Source organism: Haliotis cracherodii, unplaced genomic scaffold (assembly GCF_022045235.1).
Source record: "Haliotis cracherodii isolate W230 unplaced genomic scaffold, xgHalCrac1.p SCAF_8, whole genome shotgun sequence".
Lineage (NCBI taxonomy): Eukaryota > Metazoa > Mollusca > Gastropoda > Lepetellida > Haliotidae > Haliotis > Haliotis cracherodii.
Window position 1 is genome coordinate 39,397,795 of NW_027266341.1, and position 21,206 is coordinate 39,419,000.

The following is a 21,206-nucleotide window of genomic DNA, read 5'->3' on the forward strand; positions in this document are numbered from 1 at the left end:
ACAAGAAACAAACAAACCATTTGAGCGTTCGCTTTCTCGGAGGTAAGGAAAGGACTTTTGGGGGATCCTTTGACAAAATGAAAAAAAAACTGGTGTTGGACGTAGCGACTCAGTATTAGCCTATTTCGGAGAGAGATTTGGTGAAAATCAGAAAGAATGCGACCAATGATATAACAGTTAGCCATTAGGAGAAGATGTGGTTTGTCCTTGCGTTAGGATTTGGTAGGTTGGGATTTGTAAGTCAACGTGACCTCACCCCAGTTGTTTCGGTGTGGAGGTCGACCACGTATGGGATGCGTGAGTTCAGCACGTGCACACACAGTGAGGTGACAAAAAACACTGCGTTGATCATGACGAAAACAAGCATATATGCGACTGGTACTTCTTCGTGTCCCGTTGCTTCATTTAAATTGCATCTGTCCAAATTACACCCAGAAAACATTGATCTGTTCCAAAGAATTCACAAACAAATCTCCCGACGACGCTAAAGCAGACGGTCCCAAATTTACAATTATAGATATCAAATCTACAGTGAGACGACCTCAAATTTCAAACACACCGATACACACCGATACCGATCGGTATATGGTCTCTGATTCGTTTTACTAACATTTGATACAATTACACAAAGTCGTAATGAACATATTTAGTCAACCATAGCACAGTTATATTTGAATTGTCATCAATGAAAGATTATCATCAGTAAAACCAATCATGTTAATGTGATAGAGATGTTCTTCAACGGATGTTTTAGTTGAATAACGCAGACCAACCCACCGCCTGTACGTCTAGCTCCGCTAAAGTGTGATCAGCTGGTAATGAGTGAGTTAATAATTTAAGTCCCCTTAGCTCTAGTACGAGTTAAAATCAACATACTTACTGCTAGATCACTCAACACATATAATACCAATTTGTTAATAAACGAAACCAAGTAATATGTTTTATCACTGTATGGGTGTAAATAAAACAAGTAATATGTCTTTATGAAAGTTGAATGCGTCTGACTTGATGCTTTGACCACGGCATATCTCAGACTATATCTACACGTACGCTACGACTCTCCTGCTTCACCGTGTCGGTCGTATTGCGTATATATTTCGTTAAAAGCCATGTAAAACTAAAATATTGCTCGTACTCAAATCATAATATTTTTGTTATTATCACACATCGATCATATTAAAATGTCTCAGAAATATGTGTACGTGCAAGGAGTCTGTACTAGTCTTACCATTGACACAAAATGTAAGGGCGAGCTGTGCCTCTTGTCTATCATTGTCGGCCGCGTATTCCAAAACCGATGCCAGTTTACCGATGATAAACAGGAAATAACCTCGAGCTCCTTCCCAGCGCGTGACACCTTCGTTTCACTCTCAGACTATCGCTGTGAGGAGCTTGGAAATAACCCCCTTATCATCAAGCTCCTCACAGCGATAGCCCGTTCGCGAGCTCTCTATACCGAGGGTGTAACGCGCTGAGAAGGAGCTAGTAGCGAAATCGTTTACTCTTTGGGGAGCTTTTCTTACATCAACATTGTCACTTCGTTGATATCATTCCTGTATTTCCTCAGAACTAGAATTATTTGAGCTGTTTTGCAGTTCTGTGATTGTCCTCGTGTGGCTCTCGGTGCTTGGAAAACACAGTGAAATGGAGTTTACAGCAATCTGTCATTAACTAAACCTGGCTTTGGCACCTGTTTTGGCATCTGTTTGTCAACCAGATCCCTGAAAAAGAATAGTGAATGCAAGATACACAGGCCAAGACTACATGCCATGCACATTCCTACAGGTCAGTAGCTAAGAAAGTAGCCTATACAGTGGCTGCTGGTAACCCATATCAGAATGACAGCTTATCAAACATGATGAAATCAATTTCAGAGCACACACAATTGATAAAACACACACTTACCAATGTGTGTGTGAGGGCCGCAAATCAATGGTCACAATAATTAGCAGTCTCTCAGATAGTGTCGTGTCGCATCTAGATCTTCGTGCTCCCTATTGCTACATAGAGACCCACATCCCACTACAGATCACGTCGGCACGACTTTCATCAGACTAATCAGAGCATCGCATACGGATTGCGAAACTGAAAGTCCAAATGGGATGCCTAATAATGCAACATCTAAAAGCATAAATGAGGTATTCCGCAGGAAAGTTACAGCTGTATGACTGGCAATGAGGTTGTGGCAGCGTTGATGGTGAACATAATTACAGATCGGGGTTGTCCTCTGTGTCCATGCGTGATGTTTGTGAATTGCTTTGCCATTCCATTTTGAGGTTTAATCATTAAGCTTTTATTTATAGTCATATGATATAGCATCAAACAAATATGGCAGGTAGGTATTTAGCATTCTATAGGTGTACGAAAAGGTTGCCAGTCGATAGGATGTGCATGTTCTTAAATTTCATGTCTGCCTAACTTATCTGGGACAGGCCGTTCCTGTCTCGGTCAGTCAACTTTTAAAGGGATATTACATCAACGTTTCTGTGTGTTTTTAAATCTGCCATTTCCATTTGTGTATTTATTCTTTGTTTACATTGGTTGTAAGGCTCCATGATGGGCGGTCATCGTGGTCATCGGAGCCCTATGGAGATCCAAGGATACAGTCACTTTGATGTGTAAATCTGTATTGTTATGCACCTCACTGTCGCAGTTGTAGTAGCAGATCTACATAATAATGAAAACCAATATGTAATGCACACCAAAAGGCTTGCATTAGGACTGCTGGTTCATATTTCAGAATAAGTGTGTTTGTTTACAAACAAGAGAAAAATCTGGTCACGTGATAAGCCTGCACCCACTGTGTGGTCATATGAGCAGAAACTCCTCCTGCGGAATAGGGCAATTAGAGTCAAGTAAGGTTGAGGCTATGTTTAAAAACAAAGCTTCAGAATGGTTGACATACATAGTCCTTGTATTAATAGCCACTATGTATGTAAACATCAATTTTGTTCCCCTTGGTTTGTTTCAGTGTGTCACAATACAGTCATTTATAAAAACTGCCCAGACGACAACAGAAATGGATCCTCAAGTTAATAAACAGCAGAAGAGCTTCCAGGCTCAAAAGTACCGTAAAATAAAGAGGGTATTTGCGGGTCTGAATGGGTTGTACAACTTGAAAACCAAGGCCCTGGACTTCCTTGTCATCCTGCGTGAAAAAGATCCCAATACCTACAGGCAAATCAAGTATTCGGGTACAGGTAGGTACACACAGATAAGCCAACAGACTACATGCAGATCAAGTATTCGGGTACAGGTAGGTACACACAGATAAGGCAACAGACTACATGCAGATCAAGTATTCCGGTACAGGTAGGTACACACAGATAAGGCAACAGACTACATGCAGATCAAGTATTCCGGTACAGGTAGGTACACACAGATAAGGCAACAGACTACATGCAGATCAAGTATTCGGGTACAGGTAGGTACACACAGATAAGGCAACAGACTACATGCAGATCAAGTATTCCGGTACAGGTAGGTACACACAGATAAGGCAACAGACTACATGCAGATCAAGTATTCCGGTACAGGTAGGTACACACAGATAAGGCAACAGACTGCATGCAGATCAAGTATTCCGGTACAGGTAGGTACACACAGATAAGGCAACAGACTACAGGCAGATCAAGTATTCCGGTACAGGTAGGTACACACAGATAAGGCAACAGACTACATGCAGATCAAGTATTCTGGTACAGGTAGGTACACACAGATAAGGCAACAGACTACATGCAGATCAAGTATTCCGGTACAGGTAGGTACACACAGATAAGGCAACAGACTACATGCAGATCAAGTATTCGGGTACAGGTAGGTACACACAGATAGGAATACAAAAAGACAAGGCCATAGAATAGATTGTAACTCAGTATGACTTCAGATTTTCAGAAAAAGTACTTCCTCCTCTTAATGAAACATGAAACAGTGACATAGCAAGATATGATGTGTTGAAAACAATTCATGCAGCAGCTTGATTAGGTTAATGACAGCAGCATGGTGTACAAGAACATATCCCCATGTCTGTGTGTGTGTCTTGTTCAGGGGAACTCCTGGAGAGGTTTGAACAAGGTCTTCCCATCTTCACGGAGAAGACGGCCAAGAGGATGCACCACTTCCCAGCCAATGACAGCGAGATGGATAAGGCCATTAAGATGTTCCGGCCCGGCAAGGACAGCCGTCTCCAGTCTATCTGTGTGTGCAACATGAAGGGCAAGCTGATCCAAAAGGAGCCCCTGTCCACTGGAGTTGCTGGCAAGAAGTCCATGTATGTCTTGGCAAACTATGTACGCACACATCTTTCCTCGGGGTGTCGGCCAATACATCTAGTTTCATTGTAGGACCTGAAACTAGTGTTTAGGCTGAAACTCGAGGAAAATCAGTATAAATGACTTCAACCCAGCTACGGGCCTGTAAACATTTATTTTATATTTATGTGACTCCTTATATCTTTTTATCCGGGATGGTGGGGTAGCCTAGTGGTTAAAGCCTTCACTCATCACACTGAAAACCCGGGTCCGATTTTCCACATGGGTACAATGTGTGAAGCCCATTTCTGGTGTTCCCTGCCGTGATATTGCTGGAATATTGCTGAACTTGGTGTAAACATGGTAAAAAAACACACTCAATGACTCACTCATTTATCAATTCTTTCTTCCAGGAAATTCAGATGAATTAGCAAATTTTCAGATTATTGAATCTAGACATTGTTCTGTATTTTGGCATTTTTTGCTATATGCAACAAACCAGAAATTGTTATCCATAAAAATGAACGTTTTTCTTACTTATTTTGCCAACTTCAAGAGTTAATGTGTACTAATCTGACTTTTGAGTGTTGTATAAGTTGTTGTCTACTTCTGTAATCTACTTTTGTAAATCATACATAGATTCTTTCCTCCAATTTCAGACCTTGTGGCAAGAAACAAGAGAAGCAAACATTCTTATCCAGTGGTACGATTTTTTATCCAGTTCATTCTGTGTATTGTCTATAGTTATTAGTGTTAGAATATCAACAGTTATAAAGAGCTGACAAGAAAATACAGACAGTTTATCTGTTCATCAAAGAATGCATCACGCCCCATCATGGAATGTTTTTATTTTATATGGCATCAATAAATGGCATATTTTAAAAAAAAATGAATGCTAATTGTGTTTAGAATGCAGGATGTTTGTTGTTCTCAAAGCACCATGTAGACAGATGTACTTGCCCTTGTTCTCACAGCACCATGTAGACAGATGTACTTGCCCTTGTTCTCACAGCACCATGTAGACAGATGTACTTACCCCTGTTCTCACAGCACCATGTAGACAGATGCCCTTGTTCTCACAGCACCATATAGACAGATGTACTTGCCCTTGTTCTCACAGCACCATGTAGACAGATGTACTTGCCCTTGTTCTCACAGCACCATGTAGACAGATGTACTTGCCCTTGTTCTCACAGCACCATGTAGACAGATGTACTTGCCCTTGTTCTCACAAGCACCATGTAGACAGATGTACTTGTTCTTACAGCACCATGCAGACAGATGTACTTGTTCTCACAGCACCATGTAGACAGATGTACTTGTTCTCACAGCACCATGTAGACAGATGTACTTGTTCTCACAGCACCATGTAGACAGATGCCCTTGTTCTCACAGCACCATGTAGACAGATGTACTTGCCCTTGTTCTCACAGCACCATGTAGACAGATGTACTTGCCCTTGTTCTCACAGCACCATGTAGACAGATGTACTTGCCCTTGTTCTCACAGCACCATGTAGACAGATGTACTTGCCCTTGTTCTCACAGCACCATATAGACAGATGTACTTGCCCCTATTCTCACAGCACCATGTAGACAGATGCCTTTGTTCTCACAGCACCATGTAGACAGATGTACTTGCCCTTGTTCTCACAGCACCATGTAGACAGATGTACTTGCCCTTGTTCTCACAGCACCATGTAGACAGATGTACTTACCCCTGTTCTCACAGCACCATGTAGACAGATGTACTTGCCCCTGTTCTCACAGCACCATGTAGACAGATGTACTTGTTCTCACAGCACCATGTAGACAGATGCCCTTGTTCTCACAGCACCATGTAGACAGATGTACTTGTTCTTACAGCACCATGCAGACAGATGTACTTGTTCTCACAGCACCATGTAGACAGATGTACTTGTTCTCACAGCACCATGTAGACAGATGTACTTGTTCTCACAGCACCATGTAGACAGATGCCCTTGTTCTCACAGCACCATGTAGACAGATGTACTTGCCCTTGTTCTCACAGCACCATGTAGACAGATGTACTTGCCCTTGTTCTCACAGCACCATGTAGACAGATGTACTTGCCCTTGCTCTCACAGCACCATGTAGACAGATGTACTTGCCCTTGTTCTCACAGCACCATGTAGACAGATGTACTTACCCCTGTTCTCACAGCACCATGTAGACGGATGCCCTTGTTCTCACAGCAACATGTAGACAGATGTACTTGCCCTTGTTTTCACAGCACCATGTAGACAGATGTACTTGCCCTTGTTCTCACAGCACCATGTAGACGGATGCCCTTGTTCTCACAGCAACATGTAGACAGATGTACTTGCCCTTGTTTTCACAGCACCATGTAGACAGATGTACTTGCCCTTGTTCTCACAGCACCATGTAGACAGATGTACTTGCCCCTGTTCTCACAGCACCATGTAGACAGATGCCCTTGTTCTCACAGCACCATGTAGACAGATGTACTTGTTCTTACAGCACCATGCAGACAGATGTACTTGTTCTCACAGCACCATGTAGACAGATGTACTTGTTCTCACAGCACCATGTAGACAGATGTACTTGTTCTCACAGCACCATGTAGACAGATGCCCTTGTTCTCACAGCACCATGTAGACAGATGTACTTGCCCTTGTTCTCACAGCACCATGTAGACAGATGTACTTGCCCTTGCTCTCACAGCACCATGTAGACAGATGTACTTGCCCTTGTTCTCACAGCACCATGTAGACAGATGTACTTGCCCCTGTTCTCACAGCACCATGTAGACAGATGCCCTTGTTCTCACAGCAACATGTAGACAGATGTACTTGCCCTTGTTTTCACAGCACCATGTAGACAGATGTACTTGCCCTTGTTCTCACAGCACCATGTAGACAGATGTACTTGCCCCTGTTCTCACAGCACCATGTAGACAGATGTACTTGTTCTCACAGCACCATGTAGACAGATGTACTTGTTCTCACAGCACCATGTAGACAGATGTACTTGTTCTTACAGAACCATGCAGACAGATGTACTTGTTCTCATAGCACCATGTAGACAGATGTGCTTGTTCTCACAGCACCATGTAGACAGATGTACTTGTTCTCACAGCACCATGTAGACAGATGTACTTGTTCTTACAGAACCATGCAGACAGATGTACTTGTTCTCACAGCACCATGTAGACAGATGTACTTGTTCTCACAGCACCATGTAGACAGATGTACTTGTTCTCACAGCACCATGTAGAAAGATGTACTTGTTCTCACAGCACCATGTAGACAGATGTACTTGCCCTTGTTCTCACAGCACCATGAAGACAGATGTACTTGTTCTCACAGCACCATGTAGACAGATGTACTTGTTCTCACAGCACAATGTAGACAGATGTACTTGTTCTCACAGCACCATGTAGACAGATGTACTTGTTCTTACAGAACCATGCAGACAGATGTACTTGTTCTCACAGCACCATGTAGACAGATGTACTTGTTCTCACAGCACCATGTAGACAGATGTACTTGTTCTTACAGAACCATGCAGACAGATGCCCTTGTTCTCACAGCACCATGTAGACAGATGTACTTGTTCTTACAGAACCATGCAGACAGATGTACTTGTTCTCACAGCACCATGTAGACAGATGTACTTGTTCTCACAGCACCATGTAGACAGATGTACTTGTTCTCACAGCACCATGTAGACAGATGCCCTTGTTCTCACAGCACCATGTAGACAGATGTACTTGTTCTTACAGAACCATGCAGACAGATGTACTTGTTCTCACAGCACCATGTAGACAGATGTACTTGTTCTCACAGCACCATGTAGACAGATGTACTTGTTCTCACAGCACCATGTAGACAGATGCCCTTGTTCTCACAGCACCATGTAGACAGATGTACTTGTTCTTACAGCACCTTGTAGACAGATGTACTTGTTCTCACAGCACCATGTAGACAGATGACTTGCCCCTGATCTCACAGCACCATGTAGACAGATGTACTTGTTCTCACAGCACCATGTAGACAGATGTACTTGTTCTCACAGCACCATGTAGACAGATGACTTGCCCCTGATCTCACAGCACCATGTAGACAGATGTACTTGTTCTCACAGCACCATGCAGACAGATGTACTTGTTCTCACAGCACCATGTAGACAGATGTACTTGTTCTCACAGCACCATGTAGACAGATGTACTTGTTCTCACAGCACCATGTAGACAGATGTACTTGTTCTCACAGCACCATGTAGACAGATGTACTTGTTCTCACAGCACCATGTAGACAGATGACTTGCCCCTGATCTCACAGCACCATGTAGACAGATGTACTTGTTCTCACAGCACCATGCAGACAGATGTACTTGTTCTCACAGCACCATGTAGACAGATGTACTTGTTCTCACAGCACCATGTAGACAGATGTACTTGTTCTCACAGCACCATGTAGACAGATGCCCTTGTTCTCACAGCACCATGTAGACAGATGTACTTGTTCTCACAGCACCATGTAGACAGATGTACTTGTTCTCACAGCACCATGTAGACAGATGACTTGCCCCTGATCTCACAGCACCATGTAGACAGATGAACTTGTTCTCACAGCACCATGTAGACAGATGTACTTGTTCTCACAGCACCATGTAGACAGATGTACTTGTTCTCACAGCACCATGTAGACAGATGCCCTTGTTCTCACAGCACCATGTAGACAGATGTACTTGTTCTCACAGCACCATGTAGACAGATGTACTTGTTCTCACAGCACCATGTAGACAGATGACTTGCCCCTGTTCTCACAGCACCATGTAGACAGATGAACTTGTTCTCACAGCACCATGTAGACAGATGACTTGCCCCTGTTCTCACAGCACCATGTAGACAGATGTACTTGCCCTTGTCGTCTCTGGAAGGTGTTTCTAGGGGCAACTGACTACATATATTTACAATTCATTTCATTAATTATCATTCAGAAAGTTAACAGCTGTTTTATTTTGTTCCATATTGTTGTATCTTATTGTTTTCTGATCACTGAGAGAGCAGTCAAGCAAGTAGATATACATGTAGACCAGATTTAGATTGTTTTCTGTTTGATCAAATCTGTAAACAAACCACAAACCTGTCACGTGCATTTACTCCTGTCACTACATGGAATGATGTGAACATTGTGAAAGGTTGGTGCATTCGACTTTCCAAGTTTGTAAGGTAGCACTGACATGCGATAGGGGAGGTAGTTCTCATGTGTCAGTCTTTTAAAATTGGAACATTTTCTTGAAGGGTACCGGTACAAGTTGCGTGTGTGTGAAGCGTGAGATCTGTGTAACATGCTTGTCTTCTCAGCTCTTCCCAGTCCCAAGAAAGCGAAGCATGGTTCTAAGTGGCAGTGGAGGAAGGCGATTGACTCCGACGTGGAGGAAGACTCGGACTTCTCGCTCAACTCTGATGAAGATGTTGATGATGATCACGACAGTGATGGATGGCAACATATGTAAGCTCACATTGCATTGTGTCCAGAATGTGCTGTGTTCTAGTTGACGTTCAGCCTGTAAGTTAGTGTAACCCTTGTATGTCCTGCCTGCTGGGGAAGGGGCACAGACTACCGGGTGTCTTACCGTCTGGCGGGACACCAGCAGGAGTCAGGATTATCTTAGTATTTCATAATTGTACTACCCATGTATCTCGTCAAATTTGCTAGTGGACTTGTGTCCTGTTACCTTGTGGACATTTGGTTTGGAGTCATGTTACCGTGTGTGAGTTTTGAGTGGAGTCCTGTTACCATGTTGGAATTTGGAGTGGAGTCCTGTTACCATGTGTGAGTTTGGAGTGGAGTCCTGTTACTGTGTAGGAGTTTGGAGGGGTGTTCTGTTACCATGTGTGAGTTTGGAGTGGTGTCCTGTTACTGTGTAGGAGTTTGGAGGGGTGTTCTGTTACCATGTGTGAATTTGGAGTGGTGTCCTGTTACTGTGTAGGAGTTTGGAGGGGTGTTCTGTTACCATGTGTGAATTTGGAGTGGTGTCCTGTTACTGTGTAGGAGTTTGGAGGGGTGTTCTGTTACCATGTGTGAGTTTGGAGTGGTGTCCTGTTACTGTGTAGGAGTTTGGAGGGGTGTTCTGTTACCATGTGTGAATTTGGAGTGGAGTCCTGTTACTGTGTAGGAGTTTGGAGGGGTGTTCTGTTACCATGTGTGAATTTGGAGTGGTGTCCTGTTACTGTGTAGGAGTTTGGAGGGGTGTTCTGTTACCATGTGTGAATTTGGAGTGGTGTCCTGTTACTGTGTAGGAGTTTGGAGGGGTGTTCTGTTACCATGTGTGAATTTGGAGTGGTGTCCTGTTACTGTGTAGGAGTTTGGAGGGGTGTTCTGTTACCATGTGTGAATTTGGAGAGGTGTCCTGTTTCTGTGTGGGAGTTTGGAGTGGTGTCATGTTACCGTGTGGGAGCTTTGAGTGGTGTCCTGTTTCCTAGTGGGAGTTTGGAGTGGTGTCCTGTTTCTGTGTAGCAGTTTGAAGTGGTGTCCTGTTTCTGTGTGGGAGCTTGGAGTGGTGTCCTGTTTCTGGTTGGGAGTTTGGAGTGGTGTCCTGTTTCCTAGTGGGAGTTTGGAGTGGTGTCCTGTTTCTGTGTGGGAGCTTGGAGTGGTGTCCTGTTTCTGGTTGGGAGTTTGGAGAGGTGTCCTGTTTCCTAGTGGGAGTTTGGAGTGGTGTCCTGTTACCATGTGTGAGTTTGGAGTGGTGTCCTGTTACCATGTGTGAATTTGGAGTGGTGTCCTGTTACTGTGTAGGAGTTTGGAGTGGTGTCCTGTTACTGTGTAGGAGTTTGGAGGGGTGTTCTGTTACCATGTGTGAATTTGGAGAGGTGTCCTGTTTCTGTGTGGGAGCCTGGAGTGGTGTCCTGTTTCTGGTTGGGAGTTTGGAGTGGAGTCATGTTGCCGTGTGGGAGCTTTGAGTGGTGTCCTGTTTCCTAGTGGGAGTTTGGAGTGGTGTCCTGTTTCTGTGTAGCAGTTTGGAGTGGTGTCCTGTTTCCTAGTGGGAGTTTGGAGTGGTGTCCTGTTTCTGTGTAGCAGTTTGGAGTGGTGTCCTGTTTCCTTTTGGGAGTTTGGAGTGGTGTCCTGTTTCTGTGTAGCAGTTTGGAGTGGTGTCCTGTTTCTGGTTGGGAGTTGGGAGTGGAGTCATGTTACCGTGTGGGAGCTTGGAGTTGTGTCCTGTTTCCTGGTGGGAGTTTGACGGGATGTCGTGTGACTGTGTGGCATATATCTTGTTGTGAAAGGCTGTGAATGTGACGCATGTTGCCATTCTATACAAACAGTAGATTGAAATTGGATAATAAATTAGGACTTGGCCATACAAACAAGATATACAGGGAGATATTTACTACAATGAACAAAGCTACAAATGGAGCTGATTGGCCCAACCACCATTCTGCTGAAGTGAACAGTGATAAGAATGAGGTGTATTTAGTGAGACTGGCGTAGATGAAATGACAGGCAGCTGTCTCGCACTAGGCCACTGGGCCATGTACACTTGTCTTCATGTCAAAGGCTGCTATTGTCAGCACTGACATGTTGCTCCTGTTCAATGTCACATGACCAAGGTACATGTATACGCTTGTCTTCATGTCAAAGTGTCACCTGAAAAAGGTGTATGTATACACTTTTCTTCATGTCGAAGGCTGCTATTGTCAGCACTGACATGTTGCTCCTGTTCAATGTCACATGAACAAGGTACATGTATACACTTGTGCTGTGTATCTTCTCCTGGGTTGTAAAATATATGTTCTATACTCTCCCAAACACCAGCTGTTACATGCAATCATATAAATATGTCTATACTGAAAACTAATAATAGTTCTCACAATATGGACTATATGCCTTTCCAGATTGATAAAGAAAGTTAAATGCGTACACCTCAAACTACGTCAACACAAAGAAAAAGTAGCTTGAGAAGTGGGATAAAAAAAAAAATTTACACCTCAAATGGGGAAATTAAATAATTCGGCATCAATAATCAGAATAATCAGAATTGCTAGGCCGAATTTGAATTTTAACATCAAAGTAGGATTACTTACATCACCTTTTTATCACCCAAATAGACACCTGTTGGCTACATAGTTACCCTGTACATTCCCACCATCAGTACTAGCTTACAAGAGACATACGTCGATAAAGACACAATCAATCATAACATTCGCACAAGCTATGAATGATAACATCCTGTCACATGATGATCACCCGACAGTATAAACCAATCTATTTTTCACTCTATTTTATGACTACAGTATGTTTGAATTTAAATTTTAAGAAAATCTTTAGAAAGTGCATGGGTTCCCATCTTCATCTAAATTAAACATTCTATGCACCTATAAAATCACAATGTAATAAATAATAATGAATGGTGCCTTTTATTTGTTTTTTGTGCATATCACCAGAGAGGTGTAGCGTATAGGAATGACTGGTGCTGGTGTTGTGTGTTTCAGGTTTACTGATGATGATGATGCAGCTCCCAATGCATTGTAAGTAACATTTCAGTGTGCACATGGATAGTACACAGATTCATATACACTTCTTAACAAGGAGTATTTTTATGGATAACAATTTCAGAGATTTTTCTCAAGAAATAATTAAGCACCTGTTTTACTCTGTAGGAAAAAAGTGATGTGCCCTTTTTAGATGGTTGCTCCCTACCCTTTGGCATCTGCTGACATCCTGTACACAAGACAGACTAATTTAAAGTGCAGGGTGTTATTCATTTTTTAAAAATATATTTGAGTACCTGTTAATGTTGAAAAAATTGATTGAGCTCCAAAAACATTAACAAACAAAATGTTGATAGCAAACCAAAGAGTTCTACTTTAGCTTTACCGATGCCATCACTTGGGGGCAGCCAGCCTAAGGACCACACCCCCCAGGTTCAGGAGGCATGGGCTACATAGGTCAACCCAAGGGGGACGTCAATCAATATCGTGGTTATATCTTGGTCAACATGGGTTCACTTGGGTCATCTAGGGTGTTTAAGTCAAACGTAGGCATTGTTTACAGTTATGTCAGTTGAATACATTTAAATGGGTTTGTGTGGTAATGGTATTGAATCCAGTGTGGTGTTTGTTGGAGTTATCTCCCTTTGATCAGATACAGACATTGGGAGCAACTGGTTTGCAACTATGTTTGAAATGTCATATATATATATAGCTTTGACTCTATCATGAAATATATTAGCAGTTGTCATATAGCTTCAAAAGGATTGGGGTTACCTCAATTACAGTTTGTGTAAGATGTTTGATTATGAAACCGACCTTAGATAAGTTAGCACAGAAACATTGTTAGCCTCTTTTACCTGTTATTAATTCTATTGTTTCTGAAATGGATGATCATATGGATGTGCACCAACATACAACTCTCAGTCCTACACAGGTTGTGAATACTGTGGTATTCGGGTGGCCCAGTCTTCTGAGGCGCCGCAATTTGCTGTGAACAGTTTTCTCCCTTAGGGGGTCAGTGTAGTGACTCTATAACCTCCAGCAAGGCCTGTGTAGTGACTCTATACCCTCCAGCAAGGACTGTGTAGTGACTCTATAACCTCCAGCAAGGTCTGTGTAGTGACTCTATAACCTCCAGCAAGGTCTGTGTAGTGACTCTATACCCTCCAGCAAGGTCTGTGTAGTGACTCTATAACCTCCAGCAAGGACTGTGTAGTGACTCTATAACCTCCAGCAAGGTCTGTGTAGTGACTATACCCTCCAGCAAGGTCTGTGTAGTGACTCTATAACCTCCAGCAAGGTCTGTGTAGTGACGCTATGACCTCCTATAAGGTTTGTTTAGTGATGGTGTCTATGTGGTGTTGCAGGGACAGTGTGGTTGGCCAGGCTATCGTGAATCTGGGGGATGAGAATGAGGTTCAGACCACAGACTCCACACAACCGACTGTGCCCAACACGACAAACAGCACAGCGTCGGGCACATCCCAGGACAATTACAACACTGATGTTGTGGAAACCGTCCTGACCTACACTCCAAGCAGCACTGACCCTGACACCATTGTTGTGTCACTGGCAGGCAAAACTGTAGACGTTGTCTCAAAGCAGACTTCACAGTCCAAGCCAAGGAGTTGGTTAAGCAAGACCCTAGCAGATTCACCCAAAACTCCAAGAAAAAGTAGAAAGGCTTCCAAATTATTTGAAAAGGGTCTTGGAGAAAACATGAATGACTCAAAGGGGAGATCAGCTAAAAGAAGTAACAGTAACTCTAGAGGCAGGAAAGAGAAGTCAAGGGAGAGAAGCCTTGGTGACCCTACACAGAACGCACTGGTGGGAAATGAGAAACGAAGGTCACCCAGGAAGAGGTTATTGGATAATGAAGGTAACCTTCCCTGTCTTCCTGGCAATGTTCTAAAGCTATGTTTTCTCAATATGACTGTCACATGTACAGGGAAATCTTGATGTGACCTCGTCATGCTATTTGATTTAAACCTAATTACCAGGGCCCTGTGTCTTGTAATGTACCAGATTGACATCAAACAATGCTGTAATCACTTCTGAAACAGGCCAAGGCAGACAGTAACAGTTACTTATAATCAGCATTAGCCGATGCCTTGTGTCAAGGATAATTAGTTTTTCAAGAGATATTTTGACAACATCACTGATAATAAATCTTTGTTCCCATTTTGGGAGGCTGTTGCTTGGCTGACCTTGAAGTAGTCTGAATGATCTGCATGTCATCCTATTGTTAGTTTTCAGGTCACAATTCCTTGCTTGTCGGGATCATTTTGTGGATTTCCTATGATCATTGATGATCCTGGGTGTGTCAGTACCCTGGCCATCATCACCATGCTATTTGCGAACATATCTGACTTTCCTCATACTTGAGGCTCACATGCCATGACACAACTGAAATAAGGTTTTTTTCATTCCCTCTCTCTCAACTCCACATTAAGCCTAAACTCACCATGCATCATGCATCTGTAGTGGCACGGGTTAGAGAAGGTGAGGTGTATACAACAAGCAGTGTCCTGACCTCACCATTGTGTAGTGGCACGGAGAGGGTGAGGTGTATACAACCAGCAGTGTCCTGACCTCACCATTGTGTAGTGGCACGGGTTAGAGAGGGTGAGGTGTATACAACCAGCAGTGTTCTGACCTCACCATTGTGTAGTGACACGGGTTAGAGAAGGTGAGATGTACATACAACCAGCAGTATCCTGACCTCACCATTGTGTAGGGACACGGTTAAGAGAGGGTGAGATGTACATACAACCAGCAGTATCCTGACCTCACCATTGTGGAGTGACACAGGTTAGAGAGGGTGAGATGTACATACATCCAGCAGTGCCCTGACCTCACCATTATGTAGGGACACGGTTAAGAGAGGGTGAGATGTACATACAACCCGCAGTATCCTGACCTCACCATTGTGTAGTGACACGGGTTAGAGAGGGTGAGGTGTATACAACCAGCAGTGTCCTGACCTCACCATTGTGTAGTGACACGGGTTAGAGAGGGTGAGATGTACATACAACCAGCAGTGTCCTGACCTCACCATTGTGTAGTGACACGGGTTAGAGAGGGTGAGGTGTATACAACCAGCAGTGTCCTGACCTCACCATTGTGTAGTGACACGGGTTAGAGAGGGTGAGATGTACATACATCCAGCAGTGTCCTGACCTCACCATTGTGTAGTGACACTGGTTAGAGAAGGTGAGGTGTATACAACCAGCAGTGTCCTGACCTCACCATTGTGTAATGACATGGGTTAGAGAGGGTGAGGTGTATACAACCAGAAGTGTCCTGACCTCACCATTGTGTAGTGGCACAGAGAGGGTAAGGTGTATACAACCAGCAGTGTCCTGACCTCACCATTGTGTAGTGGCACGGAGAGAGTAAGGTGTATACAACCAGAAGTGTCCTGACCTCACCATTGTGTAGTGGCACAGAGAGGGTAAGGTGTATACAACCAGCAGTGTCCTGACCTCACCATTGTGTAGTGGCATGGAGAGGGTGAGGTGTATACAACCAGCAGTGTCCTGACCTCACCATTGTGTATAGACACGGGTTAGAGAAGGTGAGGTGTATACAACCAGCAGTGTCCTGACCTCACCATTTTGTAATGACATGGGTTAGAGAAGGTGAGGTGTATACAACCAGCAGTGTCCTGACCTCACCATTGTGTAGTGGCACAGAGAGGGTAAGGTGTATACAACCAGCAGTGTCCTGACCTCACCATTGTGTAGTGACACGGGTTAGAGAGGGTGAGATGTACATACAACCAGCAGTGTCCTGACCTCACCATTGTGTAGTGACACGGGTTAGAGAGGGTGAGGTGTATACAACCAGCAGTGTCCTGACCTCACCATTGTGTAGTGACACGGGTTAGAGAAGGTGAGGTGTATACAACCAGCAGTGTCCTGACCTCACCATTGTGTAATGACATGGGTTAGAGAGGGTGAGGTGAATACAACCAGCAGTGTCCTGACCTCACCATTGTGTAGTGGCACAGAGAGGGTAAGGTGTATACAACCAGCAGTGTCCTGACCTCACCATTGTGTAGTGGCACGGAGAGAGTAAGGTGTATACAACCAGAAGTGTCCTGACCTCACCATTGTGTAGTGGCACGGAGAGGGTAAGGTGTATACAACCAGCAGTGTCCTGACCTCACCATTGTGTAGTGGCATGGAGAGGGTGAGGTGTATACAACCAGCAGTGTCCTGACCTCACCATTGTATAGTGACACGGGTTAGAGAAGGTGAGGTGTATACAACCAGCAGTGTCCTGACCTCACCATTTTGTAATGACATGGGTTAGAGAAGGTGAGGTGTATACAACCAGCAGTGTCCTGACCTCACCATTGTGTAGTGGCACAGAGAGGGTAAGGTGTATACAACCAGCAGTGTCCTGACCTCACCATTGTGTAGTGGCACAGAGAGGGTAAGGTGTATACAACCAGCAGTATCCTGACCTCACCATTGTGTAGTGGCACGGTTAAGAGAGGGTGAGGTGTATACAACCAGCAGTGTCCTGACCTCACCATTGTGTAGTGACACGGTTAAGAGAGGGTGAGATGTACATACAACCAGCAGTGTCCTGACCTCACCATTGTGTAGTGACACGGGTTAGAGAAGGTGAGGTGTATACAACCAGCAGTGTTCTGACCTCACCATTGTGTAGTGACATGGGTTAGAGAGGGTGAGATGTATACAACCAGCAGTGTCCTGACCTCACCATTGTGTAGTGACACGGTTAAGAGAGGGTGAGATGTATACAACCAGCAGTGTCCTGACCTCACCATTGTGTAGTGACACGGTTAAGAGAGGGTGAGGTGTATACAACCAGCAGTATCCTGACCTCACCATTGTGTAGTGACACGGGTTAGAGAGGGTGAGGTGTATACAACCAGCAGTGTCCTGACCTCACCATTGTGTAGTGACACGGGTTAGAGAGGGTGAGATGTACATACATCCAGCAGTGTCCTGACCTCACCATTGTGTAGTGACACGGTTAAGAGAGGGTGAGATGTATACAACCAGCAGTGTCCTGGACCTGTTGATATCGTGACTCTACTGCTGGCACTTATAGCAAGTCAAGTGGGGAGAGATGAGCTCATTCAGACATGCTCTTGTTCTGTAAAGGTGTAAGGTGTAAGGAGCATGTAGCACCCCTTGTAGTAGATGCTCCCAGAGCAGCAGTTCTGTATAGTGATTCTTTGTTACACAGTGTCTGAAGTTGCTTTGTTTCTTCCTCAGTATCTAAACAAAGTGATGAATCCAAGAAGAAGAAAGCTCCACCGAAGAAGATCATGGTGGACAGCAACTATAAAGCAGCTGTAAAACGCAATAAAACAACAGCAAATTACAAAGACTTGATAGCTAAAACAGCAACGACAACCAGCACTGATGACACCCCGCTTGATGACACCCTGCTTGATGACACCCCGCTTGATGACACCCTGCTTGATGACACCCCGCTTGATGACACCCCGCTTGATGACACCCCGCTAGAGATGGAGTGTTTTGAGGAGGATGACAACGATGCATGCTTCTCACCCCCACCCTCACCACCTTCTGACTCTGACTCCGACTTCAATGCTCCGTCACACTCGGAACATACAGACAAGGGCACACTTTCAAGATCAGAGTGGAGCAAGCTGGTTGGTCATGATGACACTGCGACTCCATCCAGCTCGGGTCAAAGCAAGACAAACATCGATGGAGGCAATACCAGACCTTTAAGTGCTGAGGAAACAAAGTCAATATTCGGTGCAGAAAGTACCACGAGTTCCAGTTTTGAACAAATCAAGCCAATGGTGTTTGAAGTCAGTGCCCAACCTTCCAGCTCTGAGCCAAGCAAGCCAGTGATTGATAACGGTAGTGCCAGTCCATCCAGCTCTGAGCCAAGCAAGCCAGTGATTGATAACAGTAGTGCCAGTCCATCCAGCTCTGAGCCAAGCAAGCCAGTGATTGATAACGGTAGTGCCAGTCCATCCAGCTCTGAGCCAAGCAAGCCAGTGATTGATAACGGTAGTGGCAGGCCTTCTGGTTCAGAGCAAAGCAAGACGGTGATGAATGCAGACAGTTCCAGGCCTGCAGACACTGAGCGAAGGAAGTCAACAGTGCAGGAGATAAAAGACGTCATGATGATGATGAACTCGTTCGTGTCCATGCAGCAGTCGCAGTTTGAAGATGAGATTGACCGAAGGGAGAGGATGCATTCAGACAGGATGATGGTGTTCAAGGGACTGGTGGACACACTCAAACTCTCCATGGACAAGGGAGAAACATGACCCTTTTGTAAAAAAACTGCAAACTATCAAACTGGAGGTCCAACAAACCTGTTCACATTGACACACTCTCAATGGAGATGTTCTGTCCGTGTTCAAGGAACAGGTGGATACTGTCTCTCTGCCTTGTGTATGTTGCTGATATCCTCAACTCTGAGAGACATGAGAGACATTACAGCTACTGATGATCATGACAAATACTGTATTACTCCATGAGAGAGGGAAATCATGAAAATGTCCTTTAAGCAGAGGAAATTGTTTCTATCATAGTTACGAATACTGGTACTCAGTCAAGGGCCCTGAAGCAACAGACATCGGCATACAGCACATCACATGACCGCCCTGAATAGCTGAATTTCTAATGTCATGATGTGTTGTAATGGTGATTTTGTTTATTCATTTAGAGACAGCCGAAATATAGAGCTGTGTTTGGTACCGGGGAATGGTTGACACACTTCCGAGAGAAACACAGGAAGTGATGTCGTCAGTTCTCCCCCCTCACTAGACACGACATACCAAAAGTTCTGCTGAAAATGTTGGAAAGAACAGCTGAAATGATGACATTATTGGCATATCTCAAGTGCTTATATGTTGTTTCATTGTCTGAGGGGCAACAAATGTGTCAACATGACCAAACTGCCAAATGACAACAAAGTATTAAAAGTACAGAGACACCATGTCAAGGGAAGATCTGAATTTCGTTTGTTGGTTCTAGTTCCATGTGGAAGACTCATTGTTCAGAAAGAAGCAATTAATCAGCTGCGAAGCTGTCTTGTTTTACTCTCCGACATCCACGGGTAGGTCGGTAGTACATTGCTACAATTCACTCCTTCATGGAGTTCAACTATAATCTGATGCTGATTTTTCAACGGCCTTCAGAAAATCTGAGCGCGAATTAAGGAATGTTGTGCAAACATTTATGCCCCTTGTTCCCAAACTATTTATCTTTAAGTTTACAAGATATTATGATAAAAATATATATTTTTAGAAGTTATGAACCTGTAAACATAATCAGGATGTACGAGTAAAGTGTACTGCCCCGGCGCTGGGTTAAATAAAAAATGGTAACAATGTCCGGGGATGAAATCTTGCTTTTAAAAACTCATTACTCTCGTAGGTACATTTTGACAGGAAAGGTTTTGCTGTATTCAAAGGTAAATGGTTTGCGAGTAAGGTGTACAAATATATCAACCTATTCTGTAACTTGCCCTCAGATGGAGCTTGTGAAGGTCATGGATATGACTTTAATAAGTAGAATGTGAAGGCATGAATCATAGCTGTGTATTAGGGACCTGTGGTGTTGGATAGTAAAACTAAAAGTACATAACTATGATTTAGCAATTGTGTCAGTGAGGCAGGTATTATTTGAAAACAGCTCATGACAAATGCAACCAAAATGCACACAATTGTTGTCTCGCTACATTGATATGTGCACAGTGTGTTGCAAGGGGACTGACTGATTAAGCAATTACTGTTGCCAAGCCTTGTCTGAAGTGCAACTTCCTCAAGTTGCTTTATGTGCTAATGTGATGCTTTGTGCTGTGTATAGTGGCTATAACTTACGCAGCTGTTTGGGTGGGTGGGTTTTATACATTTCGAAAATTCTTGACACTTGTTGATGTTTGTTCAGTAATACATTTTACGGACGCTTTGACATTGCATATTAAAGGGAGATAACTCCTCCAGCCTCCAGCGTAAATTGACCCGTCTGTCATGCCACATTCACACGGATCCCAAAATATTATTTGTTGATCATATGACACACTTATATTATTATTTCATTATTTATATATTATATCTCTGAAAAATATTATTTCGATTCTGATTCTGCTAGGCACGTCGTATGCACAATAGGGAGGGCAAGGACATGGCTCGGCCTCCTCGCCATGTAGGGCCTTCACAAACAATATCGGAGTCCAGCTGTACTTATTCAGAATAAATCTATTTAACCAGTGAATCATATTAAATTAGAATCCTCATACACGCAGACGGGTCTCAGCATCGTGACAGGTACAGGGAATTACTAAACACTATGATGTGTACACATTCTAATCCACAACTCTCCAGACCTTACATGCATAATAAATATGTGGTCTTATTAACAACAGTGAAACAACGTCAGTCCGACTACAGATGGGAACGTGTTTACAAAGCGACTTCACACCGCCACTTGTTAGGCGGGGCATGGA

General features: G+C 43.8%; 1 protein-coding gene across 1 annotated transcript; it reads left to right on the forward strand.

Moving 5' to 3' along the window:
• Positions 1-1,484: 1,484 nt before the first annotated feature.
• LOC139449594 (uncharacterized protein DDB_G0286299-like) lies at positions 1,485-20,731 on the forward strand. The gene is made up of 8 exons (XM_071231058.1): positions 1,485-1,785; positions 2,972-3,200; positions 4,048-4,270; positions 4,910-4,953; positions 9,603-9,750; positions 12,729-12,764; positions 14,096-14,607; positions 17,984-20,731. The coding sequence occupies exons 1-8, from the start codon at positions 1,765-1,767 to the stop codon at positions 19,018-19,020; spliced, it is 2,250 nt and encodes a 749-aa protein (XP_071087159.1). The 5' UTR covers positions 1,485-1,764; the 3' UTR covers positions 19,021-20,731.
• Positions 20,732-21,206: the final 475 nt, after the last annotated feature.

What these genes read in the sequence shown, in the direction of transcription:
- LOC139449594 (XM_071231058.1), top strand. Translation starts at nt 1,765, where the DNA reads ATGCCATGCACATTCCTACAG. An exon ending in AATCAAGTATTCGGGTACAG is followed by an intron (nt 3,201 to 4,047) that starts GTAGGTACACAC and finishes TGTCTTGTTCAG; the next exon opens with GGGAACTCCTGGAGAGGTTT. An exon ending in GAGGTTATTGGATAATGAAG is followed by an intron (nt 14,608 to 17,983) that starts GTAACCTTCCCT and finishes TTTCTTCCTCAG; the next exon opens with TATCTAAACAAAGTGATGAA.